Raw genomic sequence first — 20822 nt, 5'->3', positions numbered from 1 at the left:
GGAGGATACCAAGGAGGGCTGTGCATGCCAAAGCCTGGCGAACACCTCAGCAAGCTTGAAGACCACCCCCAGTGAAGCTTGTTTGGAAACCCCTTCACGTTGGTGGCACCCCAGCATTAGGGAACGGGGCTCTGGGTGGGAAACTGTTCCCGAAGGATTTCTATACGGAAAAGCAGAAACTCTTTCAGTGGAATCATCAGATCATCACTAGACATTCTTCTTTTTGGGCCACCACTGGCTGGGGATGTGGCCAGGTAAAGGGCTGGGTTTGGAGCACTCAGGGCCAAACTGCTCACACCAAAGCTCCCTGCCAAATTAAAGGCTCCAATCTGTCAACACCTCTGCTTTTTCTTGAGCATCAGCTTCAGGAGCATTCCATGTATGTATCACCCAGATTTCATAAATGACACCCCCAGATCCTTCATTTACTGAATAAGTACCTTCCTTTGCCTTCTTCATGCAGAGAATCCCAAAACATTTGAGGAGCATTCTCTCATGTTGCCCTTTGTTGGGAGAGGGGCTCAAGGGTTTGAGGCATCTTTTTCATGACAAGGAATGAAATTCCATCTCTGAAACCTCAGATCCTCTCCAGAACTGACACACGTTGTCCTCTCCAGAGCTCAAATAAAGCCCATGGAGCACGCTTTCTGGCTTACAGAATTCCCACCACCAGTGGGGACTCGCTGGCCAGGGGGTGCAGCAGCCCCAGGAGTGGGGGCTCAGCAGAAGCACTCACCGAGCCGAGGGGAGGTGATGGTGTTCACATTGATCTTGTCATTGCAGACTTCCTGGTGGCACTGTTTGTAGGCGGCTGGCTTGGAGAGGGCAGGGCACTCATTGCCATGGCGCCCAGTGACCTTGTGCATGCACTGCACCACCCGGGACTGCAGGCCCTTCCCGCAGGTCGACGAGCACTGCCAGAGACAGGGAGAGGTGGGCTGGGGACAGCTGAGCTAGGAGCTGAGCTCGGGCTGAGGGGCTTTGACGATGCCACTCCTGGGTCTGGCCCCTGCATGTCATTCCTAAGTGCTTAAAATAATCGCTGTACAAGAGGGCTTGGCTGCATACTAGTAGCCTGATGGAAGACTGTTTCAAGATGTTACAGACTGCATGTCTGGGTCCCCTCCACCTCCAAATATTTACATGTTGAAGCCCTAATGCCCTTGTGTGTGTTAGTTGCTCAGTTGTGTCCGATTCTTTGTGACCCCATGGACTGTAGCCCACCAGGCTCCTCCATCCATGGGATTCTCCAGGCAAGAAAACTGGAGTGGGTTGTCATTTCCTTCTCTAGGGGATCTTCCCAACCCAGGGACTGAACCCAGGTCTCCCCTATTGCAGGCAGATTCTTTACTGTGTGGGCAGCCCAGGAAGCCCTAACCCTCAGTGGGATGGTATTTGAAAGTAGGTCCTTTGGGAGGTAGCTGGGTTTAAATGAGGTCATGAGGGTGGGGCCCCCATGATAAGATTAGTGTCCTTATAAGAAGAGGGAGAGAGATCAGGGTTCTTTCCTTCCACCGAGTGAGGACACATGAGAAGGCGCCTGTTTGCAAGCCAGGAAGTGGCCCCTCACTAACAGCCAAATATGCTAAGTACCTTGACCTTGGACTCAGCCTCCAGGACTATGAGAAATAAATGTCTTGTTATGCAAGTCACCCAGACTGCGGTATTTCATTACAGCAGCCTGAGCTGACTAAGACACATTGCTGAAATATTAATTTATGCTCATTGCACTTCACCTCCCACCATCTCACTCCTGTTCCAGAGAACCAGCTGGGCTTTAAAATTCTCCAGATAGTGAGCAGGGTGGCATGCTGGCACCCAGGAAGGGACTGAACCTGATGATCGCAGGGATGTCCCTGGCACCTTGTGCCACACAAGGCTCCCAGGCATTTGCCCAGCCCTGGATGTAGGGAGGAACCCAATAACCATGGGGTTGAGTTTCCACAAGGCTGGAAGGGTGGGGCTCAGAATTAAATAGAGATACAGGAAATGAAGATGTGCAACCTTTCTTGCATGATGGATTCGTGGACTAATACAGGGGCTAACAGTTTCAATTTAGATACTCAATCCCTAGTTCTTGGCATTTCCAGCATTTGCAGATGGCTAAAATCAAACCAGTGGAGTTTGGCAGACCATCCCGCCCTCCCATAGAGAGGCCTTATAAGACTGTGTGTTCTGTCTCCTGCCCTTCCTTTAGTTCCCCCTTGTGCCCCTTAAAGTGTTTTACAGGGAACCTGCTGGGTATCCAGCATCAGGATTCCCTCCCCCAATCCTGCTTGCCAGCTCCTTGCCCTCACTTGCTTTCCTGGGAGCCCCTAGAACCATCTCTCCATTAAGTTGTTCAGCTCCCGGCCAGAGAGCCTGGTCCACACACACACTCTCTTCATCTGGGCTCCACTAACATGCACACAACCTGTGGCTTACAGGGCTCTGAGGGCACTCTGCAGAACTTGAATAAAGCAAAGACCACAGGTGCAGCAGCCCAGCCAGGGCGGACACGGGCACCTAGTGGTGAGAGGGGAGCAAGGCCTCTCTGAATGCCACGTGTAGTGAGGATGCCAGGCGCTATCTGCATCATGTGTCTCCCCATTTCTCCCCTTGGTCAACCCTGGCCTGTGCTGGAGGAGGCGCCTTCTCCAGGGCCTGGGAGGAGCCCTCCTGCACAGGCTCGGTGCGGAGCCCTTCATCCGTGAGAAGCGGCCATCGTCTGTGCTCCCAAAGGGGATTTTGTGCCCCAGGTGAATTCTTCTGCTTTCTAGTCTAACAAACAAGATCACAATTTTTTTTTTCACTTTAGAAAGATGAAAGCCTCAGAGGGCACAGTGCTCTGATGGGGAACAGTCTTTCCAAACCATAACCGACGTAGGAAAACCACAATGTCCCCTTCCCCCACCTCCTCCGCTGAGGGTCCTGGCACGTTCAAACCAGAATGGGCTCTCCCTGAGAGGCAAGGCTGTGTGCCTTGCTCCATGCCCATCTTCTTGGTAAGGCCATTAGGGGAAGCTCGCAGCTTGGAGATGCATCCCTCACGCATGATAAACACACATTCCTGGGTTCCGCCCCAGAGCTCAGGAGTTGGTACAGGAGCACAGGGAAGTCTGAGGGGTGCTCTGTGGAGGCATGAGGTCACGTGAGCAGGTTTCCACAGACTAGATACACAGAACAGGTGCCACAGCCATGTGACTTCTGCCTGGAGGGCATCCCCGAGGGAGAGGCTGCAGGCTGGGGATCTGCTGCGTGGGGTCACCTGGAGAACTTGGAAAGATCTCGATGCCCAGACCCATCAGTCAGTATCCCTGGAGGAGGCACCGGGCATCAGTGTTTTTCAAAGCTCTCCAGGTGACTCCAACAAGCAGCCAGAGCTGAGAACCTCTGACTCATCTGGATTTCTTCCCTGGGTCCTGTGTATAGTGTGCAGAGCTCTGTTTTCTTACAAAGAAGTAGTCAAGTATTTGTATACAAATATGTGTAACTGGAAAGGACTCTGATGCTGGGAGGGATTGGGGGCAGGAGGAGAAGGGGACGACAGAGGATGAGATGGCTGGATGGCATCACTGACTTGATGGACGTGAGTCTCAGTGAACTCCAGGAGTTGGTGATGGACAGGGAGGCCTGGCGTGCTGTGATTCATGGGGTCGCAAAGAGTCGGACACGACTGAGTGACTGAACTGAACTGATGTGTAATTAAGCTTCCTAGGTGGCATCAGTGGTAAAGAACCTGCTTGCCAAAGCAGGAGATGTTTAAGAGGCACGGGTTTGATCCCTGGGTCAGGAAGATCCTTTGGAGAAGGGAATGGCAACCCACTCCAGCATTCTTGCCTGGAGAATCCTATGGAGAGGAGCCTGGCTGGCTACAGTCTGTGGGGTCACAAAGAGTCAGATACAACTGAAGTGACTTAGCACAGATGTATAATTAAGCAAGAACAGATGTCCACCTGAAGTCCCAAATATTAAGTTTATATAGAGGTGATGTGCTGCATGCTAAGTCACTTCAGTCGTATCCAACTCTTTGGGACCCTATGGACTGTATCCCTCCTCCAGGGGATCTTCCCAACCCAGGGATCAAACCCATGTCTCATATTTCCTGCATTGGCAGGCAGGTTCTTTATCATCAGTGCTATCTGGGAAGCCCAGAGAGGTAAGAGGTGTGCTCAAATACTAGAAGTGAAGCCTTTCATTCAAAATTATTCTTGGAAAAGAATAAATTGCCTAAGTAACAACAAAACCTCTCACAGTTCAAGACAGGGGTAAGGGGTGCCCTCAATTATTTGTAGCAAGAACAGCTGGGAGTTAAAATAAAAAGAGAGGCAAAGAAATTTAGCTTTTTTCTCCTGGAAGTAGGACATTATAATCCGTTAAGTTATGAGGGAGGGTGGTGTAAAAATGTTTAAAAATCACTTGAAAAGTAATCTGGGAAGTGGCTATCCGCAGAGACTGGGAGTCCACACCGACAGGGTGAGTGAAGGAAATGGCCCAGGGTCCTGCGTGCTAGTTGCTCAGTCGTGCCTGACCCTTTGAGACACCATGGACTGTATGTGGCCCACAGGCTTCTCTGTGCATGGGATTCTCCAGGCACGAATCCTGGAGTGGGTTGCCATTTCCTACTCCAAGGGATCTTCACAACCCAGGGATTGAACCTAGGTCTCCTGCATTGCAGGCAGATTCTTTACTGTCTGAGCCACCAGGGAAGCCCGGTTCAGGGTCCTAACACAGTGTGAAGTCCTACAAATGAGAGCAAAGCCTTGCCTGTTCTAACTCCTGCCAACACGGAGCAAGGTTACCCACTGCAGAGCAAGGCCATGCCAACCTTGTGAGGGAATACCCAATGAAAAGAGCACATCCAAAAAAAGGTGGCATCTCAGTGGCTGGGCATGGCAGTGCCCTGCACACTGGCAAACTGAACAAGGGATCAGAAGGCAGAGTGAGTGGTGAAGAAGACAGATGCTATAAATGCTCGGATGCACTTTACAAAATTGCTTATATTCAACTGTTTTCAACTCCGCAGGAAATAGCAATTTTATCAGGTTCCACTTCGTAATACAATAAAGACAGAAAATAGCAGTATTTCTAAATTAAAACATATAAACTTTAAATATGAACATATAATTACATGACTAAGTTACATATTTTAAGTAGGCATTTGACTAGTCCACCTACACCATTAAAGACTTTTATATTTAAATTGCTCATAAATTTTTTTAAAGCCCTGCTCCCTGGGAAAGCATGTGTGTGAAGCCTCATTCCGATGACTACTGGGTACTTGGGGTAGAGGGGGCCATGTGTGCTACTGGATGGACCACTGGGCCTTGTGGTGTCTTGACTTGGCTCACGGGTGCCACCTGCCGTGGGAGACACAGCAGGAGGAAGAGCGGGCTGTCCTGGTGCTCCCTGGAGAAGGAGGTGGGTAGGCCGTGGTGGGGTTTCTGGGTCCCCAGGAAACTACATAGGCTAACAGAGAAGGACCTGGGACTCTGGTCTCACTTTCATGGGCCCCCTGACTGCGAGGTATGCAGACGCTGCCAGCAGGGCACTTCCTGCCCAATGCCTCTTGCAGCTGTCATTATTATTTATGTGCAATCAGGGCAAGGGCTCAATCCTATGGACCTGCTAAAATCACACCCAGAACTCACAAAGCCTCTGGTGTGAAAGGACCAATGACCGTTGTAAAATTCAAGAGCCTGGGGCAACCTGGAAGACTAATCTCCCCTCTGAGAGTTCTTAGTCTTGTTTATTAACATGCTCTGGGGCTGGGCTGGGGCAAAGTACTCCGGACGCCTCCCTCTTGTATGCAGCTTGTTCTGTCTGTGGGCTCAGCTGTAGGATTCCACAACAGTGTGGAACATTTTACAACCATCCACTGAGATATACAGCTGCCAGAGTCTTGCTCAAGGTTACAGGTAGTGAATGGGAAAGGAGAGACAGGACCCCAGCTGCCCCATCCCACGGACTGAATATCATCTTCCTGTATGAGTTCGAGGTTGTACTGGATGGAGCTTCTATGGAGGGCCAGGAATCAGAAAAACAGGTGATTGCCCAGATCCACCATTTCTTCGTTATTTTTCCTAGCTCAGTCACTGATGTTTTTCCCAGTCTGTAAAAAGCACTGCCCTATGAGATCTCAGTGGGTGTCTCCAAAGTTCTGCAGAGGCTGTAGCATCTGTCCTCATGGCTTTCAGCACCTCCAAGAGGCAGGGCCGGGCCTGATGCTCAGCTGCTGTGAGGCCTGCTGAGATCCTGCAGACGCTGCCCCTCGTAGGGATCTGACTCGAGGACTTGGGCTTCCCTGATAGCTCAGCTGGTAAAGAATCTGCCTGCGATGCAGGAGACCCTGGTTCAATTCCTGGGTCAGAAAGATCCACTGGAGAAGGGATCTACCCACTCCAGTATTCTTGGGCTTCCCTTGTGGCTCAGCTGGTAAAGAATCCTCCTGCAATGCGGGAGACCTGGGTTCAATCCCTGGGTTGGGAAGATCCCCTGGAGAAGGGAAAGGCTACCCACTCAAGCATTCTGGCCTGGAGAATTCCACGGACTGTACAGTCCATGGGGTTGCAAAGAATCGGATACGACTGAGTGACTTTCACTTTGGGTTATGCAAGATTTTAGCTGCAGTCCTGAGGGCTTCCGTTCACACAGCTCTGGGCTGTGAACGGCATGTGCTCACTCAGAAGAACCTTTGAGAATGTCAGGTGTCTGCATAGCCTCCTGGGAACGGGGGCTGAGCCAGCCCTGGAGAGGCTGTTTCGAGCATCAGGTGAGGAGACAGATGGGTTACAGAGTAGCCCGTACAGAAACCATCCCATTTTTGTTCAGTACCTGTGGGACTGTATGTACCCATATAAAAGTTTGGAAGACAAACCACTGAAAAAGTTTACCATGTCGTCACCTGGTTTGTGGGGCTAGTTTTTTCTTCTGTCTTTCCAAGCGAGATGGAATCACCTATGTAATTAAACACAAAAGTGGAGAATTCCACCAAGGACCCTTTGGTGCAGCTGCCACCTTCCAAGCCTGCTGCATTTTCATCTGGGCCAAGGGAGGGCCTCAAATGGCCCTGGCCTAAAATCCACATATACCTACCCACTCCTTGGCTGGAGTTTCAGCAGGGATGGTCAGTGTGGGCAGGACAGGCCTGTCAGCAAGCTGCATCCCCCCTTACTGGCAGTGTGACCTCGGACAAGTTACTTCATCTGTATGAGCCCTGGCTTCTTTATTTGTAGCTTGAGGATAATAAAATCTTTCTTGTAGGATGATTTCTAAGGTTAAAGACAGCTTAGAACAGGTGCCTGGCAGGGAGTCTGGGATGGACAAAGGCTGCTACTATTGTTAACAACAGCAAGCACAGGTCTAAAAGCAGAGAGAGCTGGCCGGGGGTCCCCTGAGCCTGGGAAGGTGCCCTGAGTCACTGGCCCGCGTAGCAGGTGCAGACATCCACCTTTGCCTGGCTCTCGGCAATGATAGGGCAGCGCGACCACACGGCGTGCAGGAGCAGTTAGAGGGTGACTCGGCCCTGAAGACACACGTGATTCCAGAGAGGCTGCAGGGCTGCATCCCCCTGTAACCTGAGCTCGTGGCATTAAGGGTAACACAGGCACAGACGATGACTCTCACCTCTGTCGGCCTCTGCCCAGCCCCTGTTTTAGGTAAACAGCAAGGAGACGGCAGTGTCTCCTGATAGCATCGAATTAGCCCCAGGCATCACTGTGAAGCCATTTTTTAGGCTTTTAAAAACTAAGCAAACAGGTCTATAAAAAAACAGATCTGGTCTTGTGTGAAGCTCTCTGTCACTGTTGGGTAGTTTTTTCAAGCCACTCTTGACATTAGCGTTTAATGTGGCTCCCCAAGCCTCAGGAAACCAAGACAGAAGAGGAACAGTAATAAACCCGCCAGGAAAGCTCCTTCCTGAGTGAGTGCAGACCCCCAGGCCCCATCTCCAGCAGTGCCTGCAGCGGCCCACCACACACAAGGCTGGGGGACCTGCCACCCATCCTGTGGGTGGCGACGATGACGATGCTGGTGGGGTTGGCAGCAGAAGAGCAGCAGGGCCCACTCTGCCCACTGCCTGCTGGTGCTGGGCGCGAGGCTCATACCTGTTCTCCTGAGTCCTCCTTAATCTTCATGCTAATGGCCACTAGGAGCGGGGAGGCGCTCAGAACACAGCAGGTGCAGAATCACTGTGTACGCAGGGAGGCAGAGCACAAGGCTCAGAGCATCCACATTCTCCTGCAATGCAGCCCCAGGCCCCTACCCAGCAGGCCTGCACGCCTCCCGGACACTCCTCCCTGCAGGGCGGGACCAGACCTCTCACCACCAGGGAGGGGCCCGGCTCCAGGACACCTCCACCAGGGTGAGCTCCTCTCTACGCCTCCCAGCTGTGACATCAAGCCCATACATGACACCAGATCAGGAAGAGATGTTGTGAGAATCAGCTAAAGGAAGTTGTAAGAATCCGGGGAAGAGGAAAACGCAATGGGCATGTTTATTACATACACAAGCACTGGGTCCTACAGAGCGGGGGACAGGCAGGGGCTCCTGACACAGGCTCTGGGGTGGGCAGGAGATGGGGTGAGTGTGCAACAGTGCAAGGATGAACCCTCACATCACGATGTGCCCGCACCACGCTCTCACCGAGCCATCCTCTGAAGGGCAGGACAGTGAGGGAGCTGCGGAAGGAATACTCTTACAGGAACTCCATTTTCTGCTTGAGTCTAAAAGGCCCTGGGAGAGTAAAATGTCAAAAGACGTTTTGACAGATTTCCCCCCAGACTTGGCATGAACCATAAAAACCTCAGAAGCTGCTGAAACCTGAAACAGCACGTTTAAACAATGATGAAAATCCCCACCATCTTTGCTCCTGCCTTGAAACTAGAAATGCTTTCACACACACACACACACACACACACATGTTCCCCTTTCAACTCATACTTTGTTTCAAACTGTTTTTGAAATCCTCGAATCCTTGAATCCTAACCTCAGCCTTAGCTTTGGGTTCACCCCGTCTCTGAATTCACAGCCTGCTGACCTACAGGTTCTGTTTGGGATGCTATGGTACCCAGAAGGCCAAGGTCACCCCCGTGACCTGCAAGGACGGGTTCTCCCAAGAGCTCTTGCTTCTTGCTCCGGACAGGTGCCATGAGCACAGAGTGGGCCACAGGGGCTGGTTCACTGTCTGCCCCTGGGCAGAAGCTGCCACCAGTGTGGTGACACAGCTCTCCCAGCTCCTCAGCGACTGTTAGAAAGGCCATCCACCCCTACTACAGAGGATGGCCTAGGTGTCCAGCAAATGCTGCACAGCTGTCTCCTGCCCCGAGCCATGCTGCCCTCACGCGGAGCTCCAGGTCAGAGCACGCGCTATTTCGCAGGGTTCAAACCACATTCAAAGAACTCATTTCCTAAGGCATAAATAGTTTACAAGACACATGATTCGGGCCAGAGATGAGAGCCCTGGGTGTCCTGGACAATGATGGTGAAGATGATGATGATAAAAATGCCGAAGCCAGCCAGCGTCTTAGGGGCCTTATATGGATGCTCTAGGAGGTGGGCACCCCTAACGCCATCTGACAAAGGATGACTCTGCTTCAAGGTTATGGCATCGGGAGAGCAGGGACGTGCCCCTGTGTTACCCTGCAGAGGTGCCCTGCTCTGAGGTCACTAACAGCGTGTGTCAAAACTGAAGTGTTTTTTAGGGATGGCAGCTTCTCTGATTCAGTGGCCAGGTCTATGGTTAAAACCTAGGCTGGCATGTGAGGCAGGTACCCCCACTCTCTGACCTCTGATTCCACACAAAGGAGGCTGATCTGAGGAAGCACAAAGGTGAACGAAGCACAGCAGGGGGAAGGAGGGGGCAAAGGCAGAGGCCTTCAGACTACAGCTGGCCCTTGAACAACATGGGTTATTCCTCCAAGTCCTCAGTCCCTCTGCGTCCGAGGATGCCCCCTGGACCACATACACTGCAGTATTTACTGTTGGAAAATATCTGGGTATAAGTGGACCCTGTAGTTCAAACCAGCGTTGAACAAGGGTCAACTGCGTTCAGTTCACTCCCATGCAGGCGCCTCACCTGGCAATTCCAGGGACCCTGCTGCCCTACACCAAGTTCTTCTCTCTCATCTGAGCAAGTGTGGGCCATGGACTTTTCTTTAACATCATGACCCAGTGGCCAGCTCTGCTCCCCCTGACAAAATGCTCTAGGCCAAGGGAGAATCTACCCCACTCCCTCCTGCCCTACTCAGAAAAACACTGAAGTCTGATGACTTTCATTTCACTGCTGCCTTCACTCCTGAGAGCAGCATGGGATGGAGGATTTCCTGATCCCTGTCTTCAGGGTTTCCCTGGTGGCTCAGATGGTAAAGAATCCGCCTACAATGCAGGCGATCTGGGTTTGATCCCTAGGTCAGGAAGATCCCCTGGAGAAGGGAATGGCTACCCTCTCCAGTAGCCTTGCCTGGAGAATTCCATGGACAGAGGAACTTTATGATCTACAGTCCTGGGGTCGCCAAGAGTCTGACATGACTGAGCAGTTACCTTCTGTGGGTTTCCCAGATGGTGCTAGTGGTAAAGAACCCACCTGCCAATGCAGGAGATGTTAAGGGACTCAAGTTCGATCCCTGGGTAGAGAAGCTCCCCTGGAGGAGGACATGGCAACCTGCTCCAGTACTCTTGCCTGGAGAATCCCAAGGACAGAGGAGCCTGGTGGGCTATCATCCATGGGGTCACAAAGAGTCAGACACAACTGAGCAACTAACTCTTTCACTTTCACCCGCTTGCAGAGTGCTGGCTGTCTCTGTTATACAGTTTCACACGTCCCAGAAAAGAGCCCTGGTATCTCCAGTGCCTTTCATGCCTGCTCTTGGATGCTCAAATTTCTTTTAATTAGGACTCAACTGCTTATTTTACAAATAAAGGGAGACAACATGCATGATCGTCTGTAGAGACAACAGATTGATACTACAGTATAAATGACTAATTCAAAGCCCTGGGGAGAGCAGGTTTTGATTGGTGAGTTGGAGAGAGAGTGGATAAATATGTGACTTTACAACAAGCTTATGATTATGCTGGTTAGAGCTGAGGCATATAATAGTTCATCTCCTTCCCATTTCAAATTAAAAACCCAAGCCTCTGATATTATTATGCATTTAAAGGAAAGACAGATTAAGAGCCAGAAGGCAAGGACCGGACTCTTAGCCCTGCCATTTTCTAGTTATGTGACCTCCAGAAAAAAATCTCACATCACTACTCTGAGCCTCAGTTTCTTCACCTGTAAAATGGGGATAGGGTCAAATGAGAGAATGTGAGTGCAAATGCTTTGTAAATTCTAGAGACCTGGTGAATGTCAGGACCACGGTCAATGGGCCCAGCAGAAGTAGCATCACTCTCTACTAGCACTCCATTCAGGGCTGCCCCCCGGCAGGGGCTGTGTTCATACCTGCCAGGGGACTCAGTGAGGCCTAGCATCTGTAGCTGGCTCTCTGTCTCCTGGATCTCCTGGGCACTGTCCATCTTGTCCCCTCAGTGCCCAGCACAGCCTGGCACACAACAGGAGCTCAGGAAATGCTGGTTGAACCACACTGAACTTGGCTGCAGGCAAGTGGGTGCCCCGACTGGCCCCGTAGGCCAGCTTTGCAGGGTTGGGGGAGCCGTCAGGTCCCAGCACAGGAAGTGCAGGCTTCAGAAGTGGTGAAAAGCTCTCTGGAACAAGCCCCCTCATGACACAGGTCTGTCTGTTTCTAAGGCCATGGAACTCAAGCTCCCATCCCTCTGCCCACAACCCCAGAAGGTATCTGACTGCTGTTCTGGGAAGGCACTGACATGGCCCTGTTTGAATGAGACGCTCTCCCTGACTTCTTCCTGGGGCTCTGCGACTGTGGGCATGTGCATTTTTACAGCTTCATTTGGTCTCCCAAGGCCTCTGGGACATGCTGGGGCTCAGGTGTGAGCAGCACACTTGGGGTTCCACCAAGGCCTCAAGTCAGGCCAGCCCCCTTCCAGGGCACCTCCGCCAGCACCAGGAAGTCAATGGCCACTTTGATCTTTTTGGTAAAAGGGAACATACTCTTAAAAGAGTCAGTGGTCTTCATTAAAACACCATCTATTATAATCCCTCCAGAATAATTTGTTTCTAATTATTTCAGTTGTGATTAATGCCTCTGGTCTTGAAACTGTAACATCTCAACTTTTGATCAAAAGTCATGCTGCTCTAGAAAGAAATGTGATTTCCTCCTTTCCCAGTTTCAGGGGCACTCTCTTCCTCACCCCTGACTCCCCACCCCTCGCTCATTCTATCAGCAGGTTGAATACGTAGGCTCAGCATTTAGTGGGAGAAAACAATGATTCCCACAGATCTGGAAATAGCTTATATCCCAGGAGGGCAGGCAGCTGCAAGGCAGTTTCCAAACAGAGCAGAGCGATAATAATGCCCTCAGCAGGGCTGGGAAAGTGAAGCAGGTTTTTGGATAGGTCTCTAGTTAGTGTTCAGCCGTTTGCTGAGGATGGGGGAGGGGAAGGGGCCCTGAATGCCCTCCAAGCCCGCCCTGCCTCAGCCAGGCTCTAGATGTGGCTCTCAGGCCCCCTCACCCAGCTGGAGGAATGGATGCTTGGTCCTGCTCACTTCAGGAAGTGCAGGACGGTACCTGTGGCTTGTCCTTGGGCTGGCCCGTCCATCATCTCCCTGGAGACAGGCTCATCTTTCTCAGCAGCACCTCTGGGTCAAGTGATGGGAGGCTGCTTGGAAGGAAGATGTCAAAGCATCCAGATACACTGCACCGGGGGTCTAACAGGGCTTGGACTTCTTTCCACTTTCCTTCTGGGCAACTTGTTTGCTGCCTTCAAAGTCTGGCATGTGGGAGGTCTGGATGCCGGTTAGAGGAGGGTTACCCACAATGACTGGATTGAAAGTGCATCAGACTCCAATTGTGTGATGGCGCAGACAGTAAAGTGTCTGCCTGCAGTGCAGGAGACCCGGATTCAATCCCTGGGTTGGGACGATCCCCTGGAGAAGGAAAGGATAACCCACTCCAGTACTCTTGCCTAGAAATATCCCATGGGTTAAGGAACCTGGTAGGCTACAGACCATGGGGTTGCAAAGAGTCGGACATGACTGAGCGACTTCACTTCCAAAATAACCTATCAATCAGAAAGCAAATCCAGGCTGAACAAGTGAAAATGTTAGGGGGCCACCATCCCCTGGAATCTGCTTCCATCAGTGCAGTCACCCAGTGAGTGAGAATGAGGGCCCCATGGGACTCATATCTGTCCCACATCTCCAGAGCAGACACAGGGAAGCAATAGGCGGATCTCTTCTCCTGTGCTGGGAAGGGGGCAGGGCATGTGCCAGCACACTCAGAGGTGGGCGCTGCAGAAGGGGGTAGGGGTGAGCAAACAGTTGGGGTGGGGGTCTCCTGGTTCAGTTCTATGCGGTCGCCATCCCCACCAACCCTTGTTTCCAGTGTGTGCACACGTGCACACACACACACACACACACACACACACACGGTTCAGGTCTATGCGGTCGCCATCTCCTCCAACCACTGTTTCCAGTGTGTGCACACATGCGTACACACACACACACACACACCCACACACACCCACACACGGTTCAGGTCTATGCAGTTGCCATCCCCAGCAACCCTTGTTTCCAGTGTGTGCACACAGGCACGCATACACACACACACACACACACACACACACACACGATTCAGGTCTATGCAGTCGCTGTCTCTTCCAACCATTTTTACAGTGTGTGCACACGTGCATGTGCACACACACAGATACACACACACGGTTCAGGTCTATGCGGTTGCTATCCCCACCAACCCTTGTTTCCAGTGTGTGCACACACACATACACACACACACGCACACACACACACACGGTTCAGGTCTATGCGGTCGCCATCCCCACCAACCCTTGTTTCCAGTGTGTGCACACGCACGCACGCACACACACACACACACACACACACACACACGGTTCAGGTCTATGCGGTCGCTGTCCCCACCGACCCTTGTTTCCAGTGTGTGCACACACACGTGCACACACAAACACACACATGCTACCTTCCAAGTCAGCGTCCCTATAGTTCTCAGCTGGGAAGAACGAGCTTGCCCTGGGCCCTGGCTCTGGCCAGACCTGCTGGGGAGGGGGTGGCTGGCACTAGTCCAGGGCTTGCCCCAAAGGCTGGATGCACACCAATCCAAAGCCGTTGGATACCAGCCCTGGACAGAGGCCCTGCACATCCCTTTGGTCTCTCTCGTTCTCACTGCCCAGCTGATCAAGCTGGCTGTGGCAGAAAGCAGGCACTGCAGCCTTCTAATATCTTAGAGTCCGGAAGGCCAGGAGGCGTTATGCTTCATGGCCTGGCTAGGAAGGTGAAGGCCAGAGAAAGGCTCTACTTCCCTGGAAGCCATGTGCAGTGGGCTGTGTGGGGGGCAGTTTGCCAGAATGTGCGCCCATGTCCTCGGCCAAGGAGGGGCCAAGTGCTGCGCTGAGCTCCTCGGTGTTCTTCACATCCATCCTCGGACATTCCACTGCTCCTGGGACCAGGGGGCTTATGGCGCCCAGGAAAACAAAATGCCCATCTGGTCCTCAAATCCAGAGTTATTAGAAGCTCTGGCAAGGCTCATCCACAGAGCACCCACCACGGGGACTCAGGACCCCACCATGTGTCCACCCGGTGGACGGAGTTCTGAACTGGGGCTCAGGAGCCTGGACTCTGTCAGAGAGCCGGGGCAGAGTTGCTTAACCTCTCTGCACCTCCGCTCCTTCTGTTAAGCAAGGATCAGCACGGGAGAGGGCTGGGCGCGCAGGGGTCACTGCATAGAGGAACCAAGGCTGGGGCCCCAGACCCCCAAGGCCCGGCTTATCCCTCCTCACCTCTCCTCCTGCCCAAGGACACCCGTGACCACAGGAGTCGCCCTTTAGCGGTACAGGCTGCATTCAGGATGTGACCACCAGGACCCTTCAAATAACAATAGCTTTATTCTAATTCACACCTGGACATATGGAATCCAGATAACACTATTCTGCCTGGCCAGACAGGTAAATTAAAGCCCAAAGGGCCTGCAGGAGCCTGGGGAGACGCAACAGCCCCTGCTGGGCCCCAGGTCACAAAGGCCATGTGCAGATGGAGGCCAGGTTGCCAGGTTTCTGTAGAAAGGCCCAAATCCAGATTGCCAGGTGAAATTTCCCATTTTTTAACTGTTAGCAATCGATTCTAAACTGTTCCCACCAGCATACGGCCTTAGAGCATAGATATCAATGGAAGCAAATGGGGAGCTTCCGGTTACTGAGACCAAAAGGAAACAAACACGCTCCAGGTTCTCATTGGAAATTTTCATCAGAAAATCAGACAGGAGAAACAGCGTTTGGAAGAAGATTCTAGAACACTCCTGGAAGGTTCTCGGGGGGACAATGGTATCTACCTTGGGTATGTGTCAACGATATCAGACGAATGAATGAAGGAATAGCTACAGGGAACTTTCATTCACTTGAATGCTGTTGAACCCCCCTGCCCTGAGGCTCTGGGAGATGTCCTCCTTTCCTCACCCCAGGGCCCTGTGCTTTCCCATCAAGTGTTGTCCAGCCCTCGCCCAAGGGCTCTGGGGACAATGATGCTCTGTCTGCCCACAGAACCTCTGTGTCTGCCTGGGGACAGACTCCCAACCGCTGAGGAGGTTCTCTCAACGGCTGGTGACCAAACCCACTACAGGATGCATGGGTCCCCTTGGCACTCTTTCCTGTTTTGGGGGTTCTCAGGGCCCTTCTAAGTGGATCCCATATGGGGTCACCAGCAGGTGTGGAGTTGGGAGACAAAGTGAATTCAGCTGGTGAGACTGGGACCATCTGGTTGAACTGGGGCCCACGGTGAGAGGGCTGAGCCCCTGAGGCGCCTCCGCTTCCAGGCAGGATGTGAGAGGGCTGAGCCCCTGAGGCGCCTCCGCTTCCGGGCAGGATGTGGGAGGGCTGAGCCCCTGAGGCGCCTCCGCTTCCGGGCAGGATGGGCGCGCAGGCACCATACTCACCTTAGACCAGCTCCCAGTTTTCCACTCGTAGCAGCCGGAGTAGTCCTCACAGGGCTCCTCGGCTCTCGGCCTAGTGGACGCATCGCATTTTCCTTGGGAGTTGGTGCATGTCACAGTCCGTTTCTGTGTGCCTTTGCCACAGCTGGCAGAACACTGCAAGACACCACTCGGAGACTGAATCCAGTCCAATCCAGTCAGGTCTATCCACACCTGTTAAGTGCCTACCAGGTACCAGCCCCAGCACTGAGGATGCAAGGATGAGGATGCTATTTTTCTGTCCTCGAAAAGCTCCTGGCCTTTTTGAGTCTTATGCACATGGTCCCACCCGGCTCCGCCCAGCTGGCCTCCAGGTCCTGTGCTTGGCCTGAGCCACTCTGGAGCAAAGGCACCAGTTCAGGGTTGGCGGCGGGGAGGAGATGGAGAGCAAAGCCCCCAGTGACTCTCACAGAAGGTGCCTGGCAAGCCCCTGGGTTTCATGTGAACGCCAAGAATGGTAACAGGGTAATGTTCCCTGTGCTATTTTACTTCCTGGGAAACACAGGAAGAGATGGTGTGGGCAGGGGACCCAGAGGAGTGATGCGTGAATCCTCAGTTTCCCACACCCCTAGGCAGCAAGATCCATGGAAACATGGACAGAGCTGGGGAGGTGACAAGGCACAGAGGAGGCAGACCTGGGGGGTGGTCTGGAGCCCAGTTGGTAAGTTCCCAGCCCTACTCTCTGGGCTGGAGATCGGCTGATGCCTGGCTGACACGAGTGAGTTCTTACCCATCTCAAAACAAAGCAGGAGGGAACTCAAATCCTGGCTCTGTAACTACCTGGAGGGGTGGGAGGGGTGGGAGGTCGGGGGGAGGTTAAAGAGGGAGAGACACATGTATACCCGCAGCTGACTCACGTGGACGGACGCCAGAGGCCAACACAATATTGTGAAGCAATTTTCCTTCAGTTAAAAATAAACGAGTTTGGGGAAGAAAAAAACAAAGCACAAGGAGGAGAGGACCCTTGATCCTGGGAGACATAACTGACTTGATCAGCAAGCAGAGGTGACCTGGTTGGGGAACCTGGGGAGCCCACCCTTTGGTTCGTCATGTGGGGAAGCCCAGTCCCCACCATGGAGACAAAAATGCAGCCTGCAGAGATGGTGGGCTGAAGGCAGGGTTCTGTCCAATGCACAGACATGAAGAGACCCGGGAGATCCAGAGGGGACTCCCTCCCAACAGCTGGGGGGGGGGGGGTCCCATCAGCCGCAGAAGCACGAGTGGAGCCCCAACAGCTCTAACTTTGGTTCTCACACTTGCGTGATTGACGAAAATATGGGAGGGTACATAGCGATTTTTCTTGAGCTACAACAAACTTGACTTTTCACAAGTTCCACTATGTCCACTGGAAAAATGCACATAAAGGACAAATGTTCTATTTGTTATTAACATTTATCTCAAAATGTTATCTAGTTTGATTTTTCCTATGAATTCAACCTAGCTCTCCATCTCAAGGTCCTATTCTTGTTTTCTTTATTTACTTTTTTGAGATGAATTTAAACTGGTTTGTTTTAGAAGAAATACACATTTCACAGGTCATTATGGTATCATTGAGGGGCAAGGGGTTGGAAGAGCAATTGCATTTGATCTTGTGTGTGAGTTTTAAAGGGACTTCAAACACTCAACACCCAGCCCACTTCTTGACCAAATCCTGGTCTGGCCCCTTTTGACCAGCAGCCTGTTGGTGGGAAAGCCTTTAGGGAGGGCACTGCTGCAGGCTGGGATCACCCTGCAAGGGACCTGGGAGGGCAATGTCCAATTTCTCTCTTGGTTTCTGACCCAGGGGTACGAACCAGAAGTCAAAGACAGGAGACAGTTGCTACCTTTTGCTTCCTTTTAATATTTGTTCCTTATTCTGACGAAGTGGGGAAGAAGCTGGGGACTCCTGGTGCCAGTGGGCAACACTGCCAGCTGAATACAGGCAAGCCCAGCAATAAAAACTCACCCAGGAGAAATTTAAACCCATTTGTTTCCAGAAGAAGAAGTGTAAGAGGTACTTCCGTATGTGGTAAAGTTGTAGGGATACCAATTTTGTGAGCATCTCAGGGAGGAAAGATTTGATTCTGCATCAAATGTTTATAAAGAAGCATTGTGAGCCTTGGCTGAGGCAGAATTAGACTGATTGGTGTGGATACTATTTCAGGACTAGCATCAGGCAACACACAGATACAGAAACAGAGATGGAGATATTTCTTTAAATCTTGCTCCAACTGTCTCACACTTTCCAAAATAGACCTCTTTAAGACTATAATGATAGTTGATTATGTCAGGCTTGTTTATTTGGTAAGAGGCATTTTTTTCTTTTCCCTGTAAGAGTCCTATAGGTGGAAAATTTATGGTTTTTCTGATTAAAACATAAATCTTATTTGGATCAAGAACCAGGTGATCAAGGCCCTAAGCTCATGGCAAGGGAGACTACACACCTGCCCCTAGCTTTCCAACTACCCTCCCTAAAAGCCCACTGAATGTTAAACTTCTTAACCTAGGTACATGTAAAGAGAAAAAATTAAAAAAAAAATTAAACTCTGTCCTTTCCCTAAAATATCCTAAGGGGTAGGCAAAAACCTCTCCTCTTTAAACAGGTACATGTCAGAATCTGCCTAAAAAGTAAATTCAGTCGCCCAAGGGCAGACTTTTCCTTCATTAAAAATGGGCTGAATACTTTCTTATTCAAAATAATTCCAACTGTTTGGCAATAAAAAGAAACTTTAAAAATACTTTCCACACTGAAGAGTGTCTTGGATTTAGCTTTTCTGACTTTCCTAGAACACGTCTGATGGAAGACCTCGGGGAAGCTTGCCCTTTATTCAGCTATTTTATTTGGTTTGTTTGTTTTATAGCCAAACAATCAAAATCATTAATGTAAGTTCACTGCAAAGCCTTGATGGATGATATTACCAAAGATAAAATATTTCCAGGATCAGTCTTCAAAGTTAAAACTTAAAGCTTAATTGACCTCTTTCCAAAATGTTACATGGCATGAGATTTGTGACTCCAACTCACACACCAAAAGCTGTCTCTCCCAGCATCCGCCCGCCTCTTGCAAAGGCAGCTCCACCAAGACTGCCGTGGAGCTGAAGGCAAGTCTTTGAAAGCACTTTCCCAACCTAACCACCCTACAGGTCCAGAGTGCGTAAAAGAGATGAAAAGGTATCTATTTGTCTACCCACCTACCTATCTCCTATCCATCCAACTATCCATCCCTCCATCTATATTTACAAGAGAATTCTCACAGAAAACAAACAGTACTGTGATATATATTATAAAAAATACACTATCCATGATTTTTGGGCCATGTTGAAACATCAGATGGAATTTGAGAATATGTGACCCAGAACGCGGCTTTGAGCTGCTCCAGGGTCTGGGTGAGGATATTCCTGCGGATGTGTCACAAACAGCACGGAGGGAAAGGGGCCATTTTGGGGTCCTTGCAGACAAGGCCCCGGGGCCCTGGCGGTCGTCTCAGCCCTGAGGGCAGCCCAGGCACCCACCTGTGACCACTCCGACGCCTCCCAGATGGACAGGCAGTCCTGGCCCTCGCAGCTCTGCACTGGCGATGGCCGGGGCACGGGGCAGTAGAGGGGCCGGGTGGCAACATGAGTGCCGTTCTGCAGCTGGTACACGCAGGTCACTTCCCGGTGCTGGATGCCCTTCTCGCAGGTTGCTGAGCAGGGGCTCCACGGGCCTGCCACCCACCTGCCCGGAGAAAGACAAGACGGTAAGAGGACAAAGGGCCTTCCAGACAGATCGCAGCATCGTGGGCCTGCTGTGGGAGGGAAGAAGGCGGATGCAGCTTTGCAGTTGGGTTTGGAGATAATTCCAGACTATCAGAGCTGTCTGAGTCGAGTGGTTCAGTGGTCTTCTCAGGACAGAAACCTTTCTGACCCCACTCCCCACATCAGACTGTTACTGTCCCTATGTCTCCATCCTGCTATCTTGGGCCATCTTTGTTCAGGTGTGATGGACACGAAGCGGGCCACATCCCAGCAGAAGCTCTGGGTGACTCTGTGGCTCGTCTCTCTCTCTTCCTGCTCTCTGCCGTGAGAACAGCAGGTCCAGTACAGGAGCTGCCCCACCGCTGGGCTCTGCCATACATGATGCTGTGGTATGCCACTGGGATTCTGGGGTTGTTCGTCACTGCAGCAAAAGGTGACCGGCACAGCCCTCGACAGAGGACGCCCTAGCCCCAGCTCAAACACACCAGGCCTCCCTGCTTTCCAAACGGTGGCGGGCCCTTCTGAGTGGGGACTGTCACTCTTGAGGAGGCAACTCGGGATGGTCAAAGTCTCTGGAGAGTGACTAAGCTGCTGAGGCCACCAGCTGAAAGTGCTCAACTATGGCTTTCTCCACCTGCCTAACATTTCAATGATCCCAACTCTGTCAGGTCTCCGCTGGCCTTACGGTGCTGGAAAGGAGCTAGGCAGTTTAAGAATCATGATTTCTCAGGACCCAAACAGGGCTTGGAATGTCCTTTCAGGGACTCTCTGTGCTGTGGTCCCTGGCACGCGTGTGTGCCGAGTCGCCTCCGTCATGTCCGACTCTTTGTGACCCTATGGACTGTAGCCTGCCAGGCTCCTCTGTTCATGGGATTCTCCAGGCAAGAATACTGGAGTGGGTTGCCATTTCCTCCTCCAGGGGATCTTCCCGACCCAGGGATCGAACCCACATCTCCTGCATTGCAGGTGGGTTCTTCACCACGAGCACCACCTGGAAAGCCCTTGCGAGCCCCCAGTAGTGGCAGTTCCAGGAGCTCACTGCCTGACAAAGCAGTGC

The 20822-nt window shown here is 51.7% G+C and overlaps 1 protein-coding gene across 3 annotated transcripts in view; it reads right to left on the bottom strand.

The window, feature by feature from the left end:
• Positions 1–20822, bottom strand: part of ADAMTS17 (ADAM metallopeptidase with thrombospondin type 1 motif 17) — a 406748-nt gene that overhangs the window by 3365 nt on the left and 382561 nt on the right. For all 3 annotated transcript variants that reach the window (XM_027520979.1, XM_027520980.1, XM_027520981.1), the window contains exons 20-22: positions 19541–19745; positions 16014–16166; positions 737–914 (exon numbers count right to left, since the gene is read on the bottom strand). In XM_027520979.1, the coding sequence (XP_027376780.1) occupies positions 737–914; positions 16014–16166; positions 19541–19745 (536 nt within the window). The remainder of the gene's footprint in view (positions 1–736; positions 915–16013; positions 16167–19540; positions 19746–20822) is intronic.

Source organism: Bos indicus x Bos taurus, chromosome 21 (genome assembly GCF_003369695.1).
Source record: "Bos indicus x Bos taurus breed Angus x Brahman F1 hybrid chromosome 21, Bos_hybrid_MaternalHap_v2.0, whole genome shotgun sequence".
In the NCBI taxonomy this organism is placed as follows: Eukaryota; Metazoa; Chordata; class Mammalia; order Artiodactyla; family Bovidae; genus Bos; species Bos indicus x Bos taurus.
This window is presented reverse-complemented; position numbering and strand designations above follow the sequence as displayed.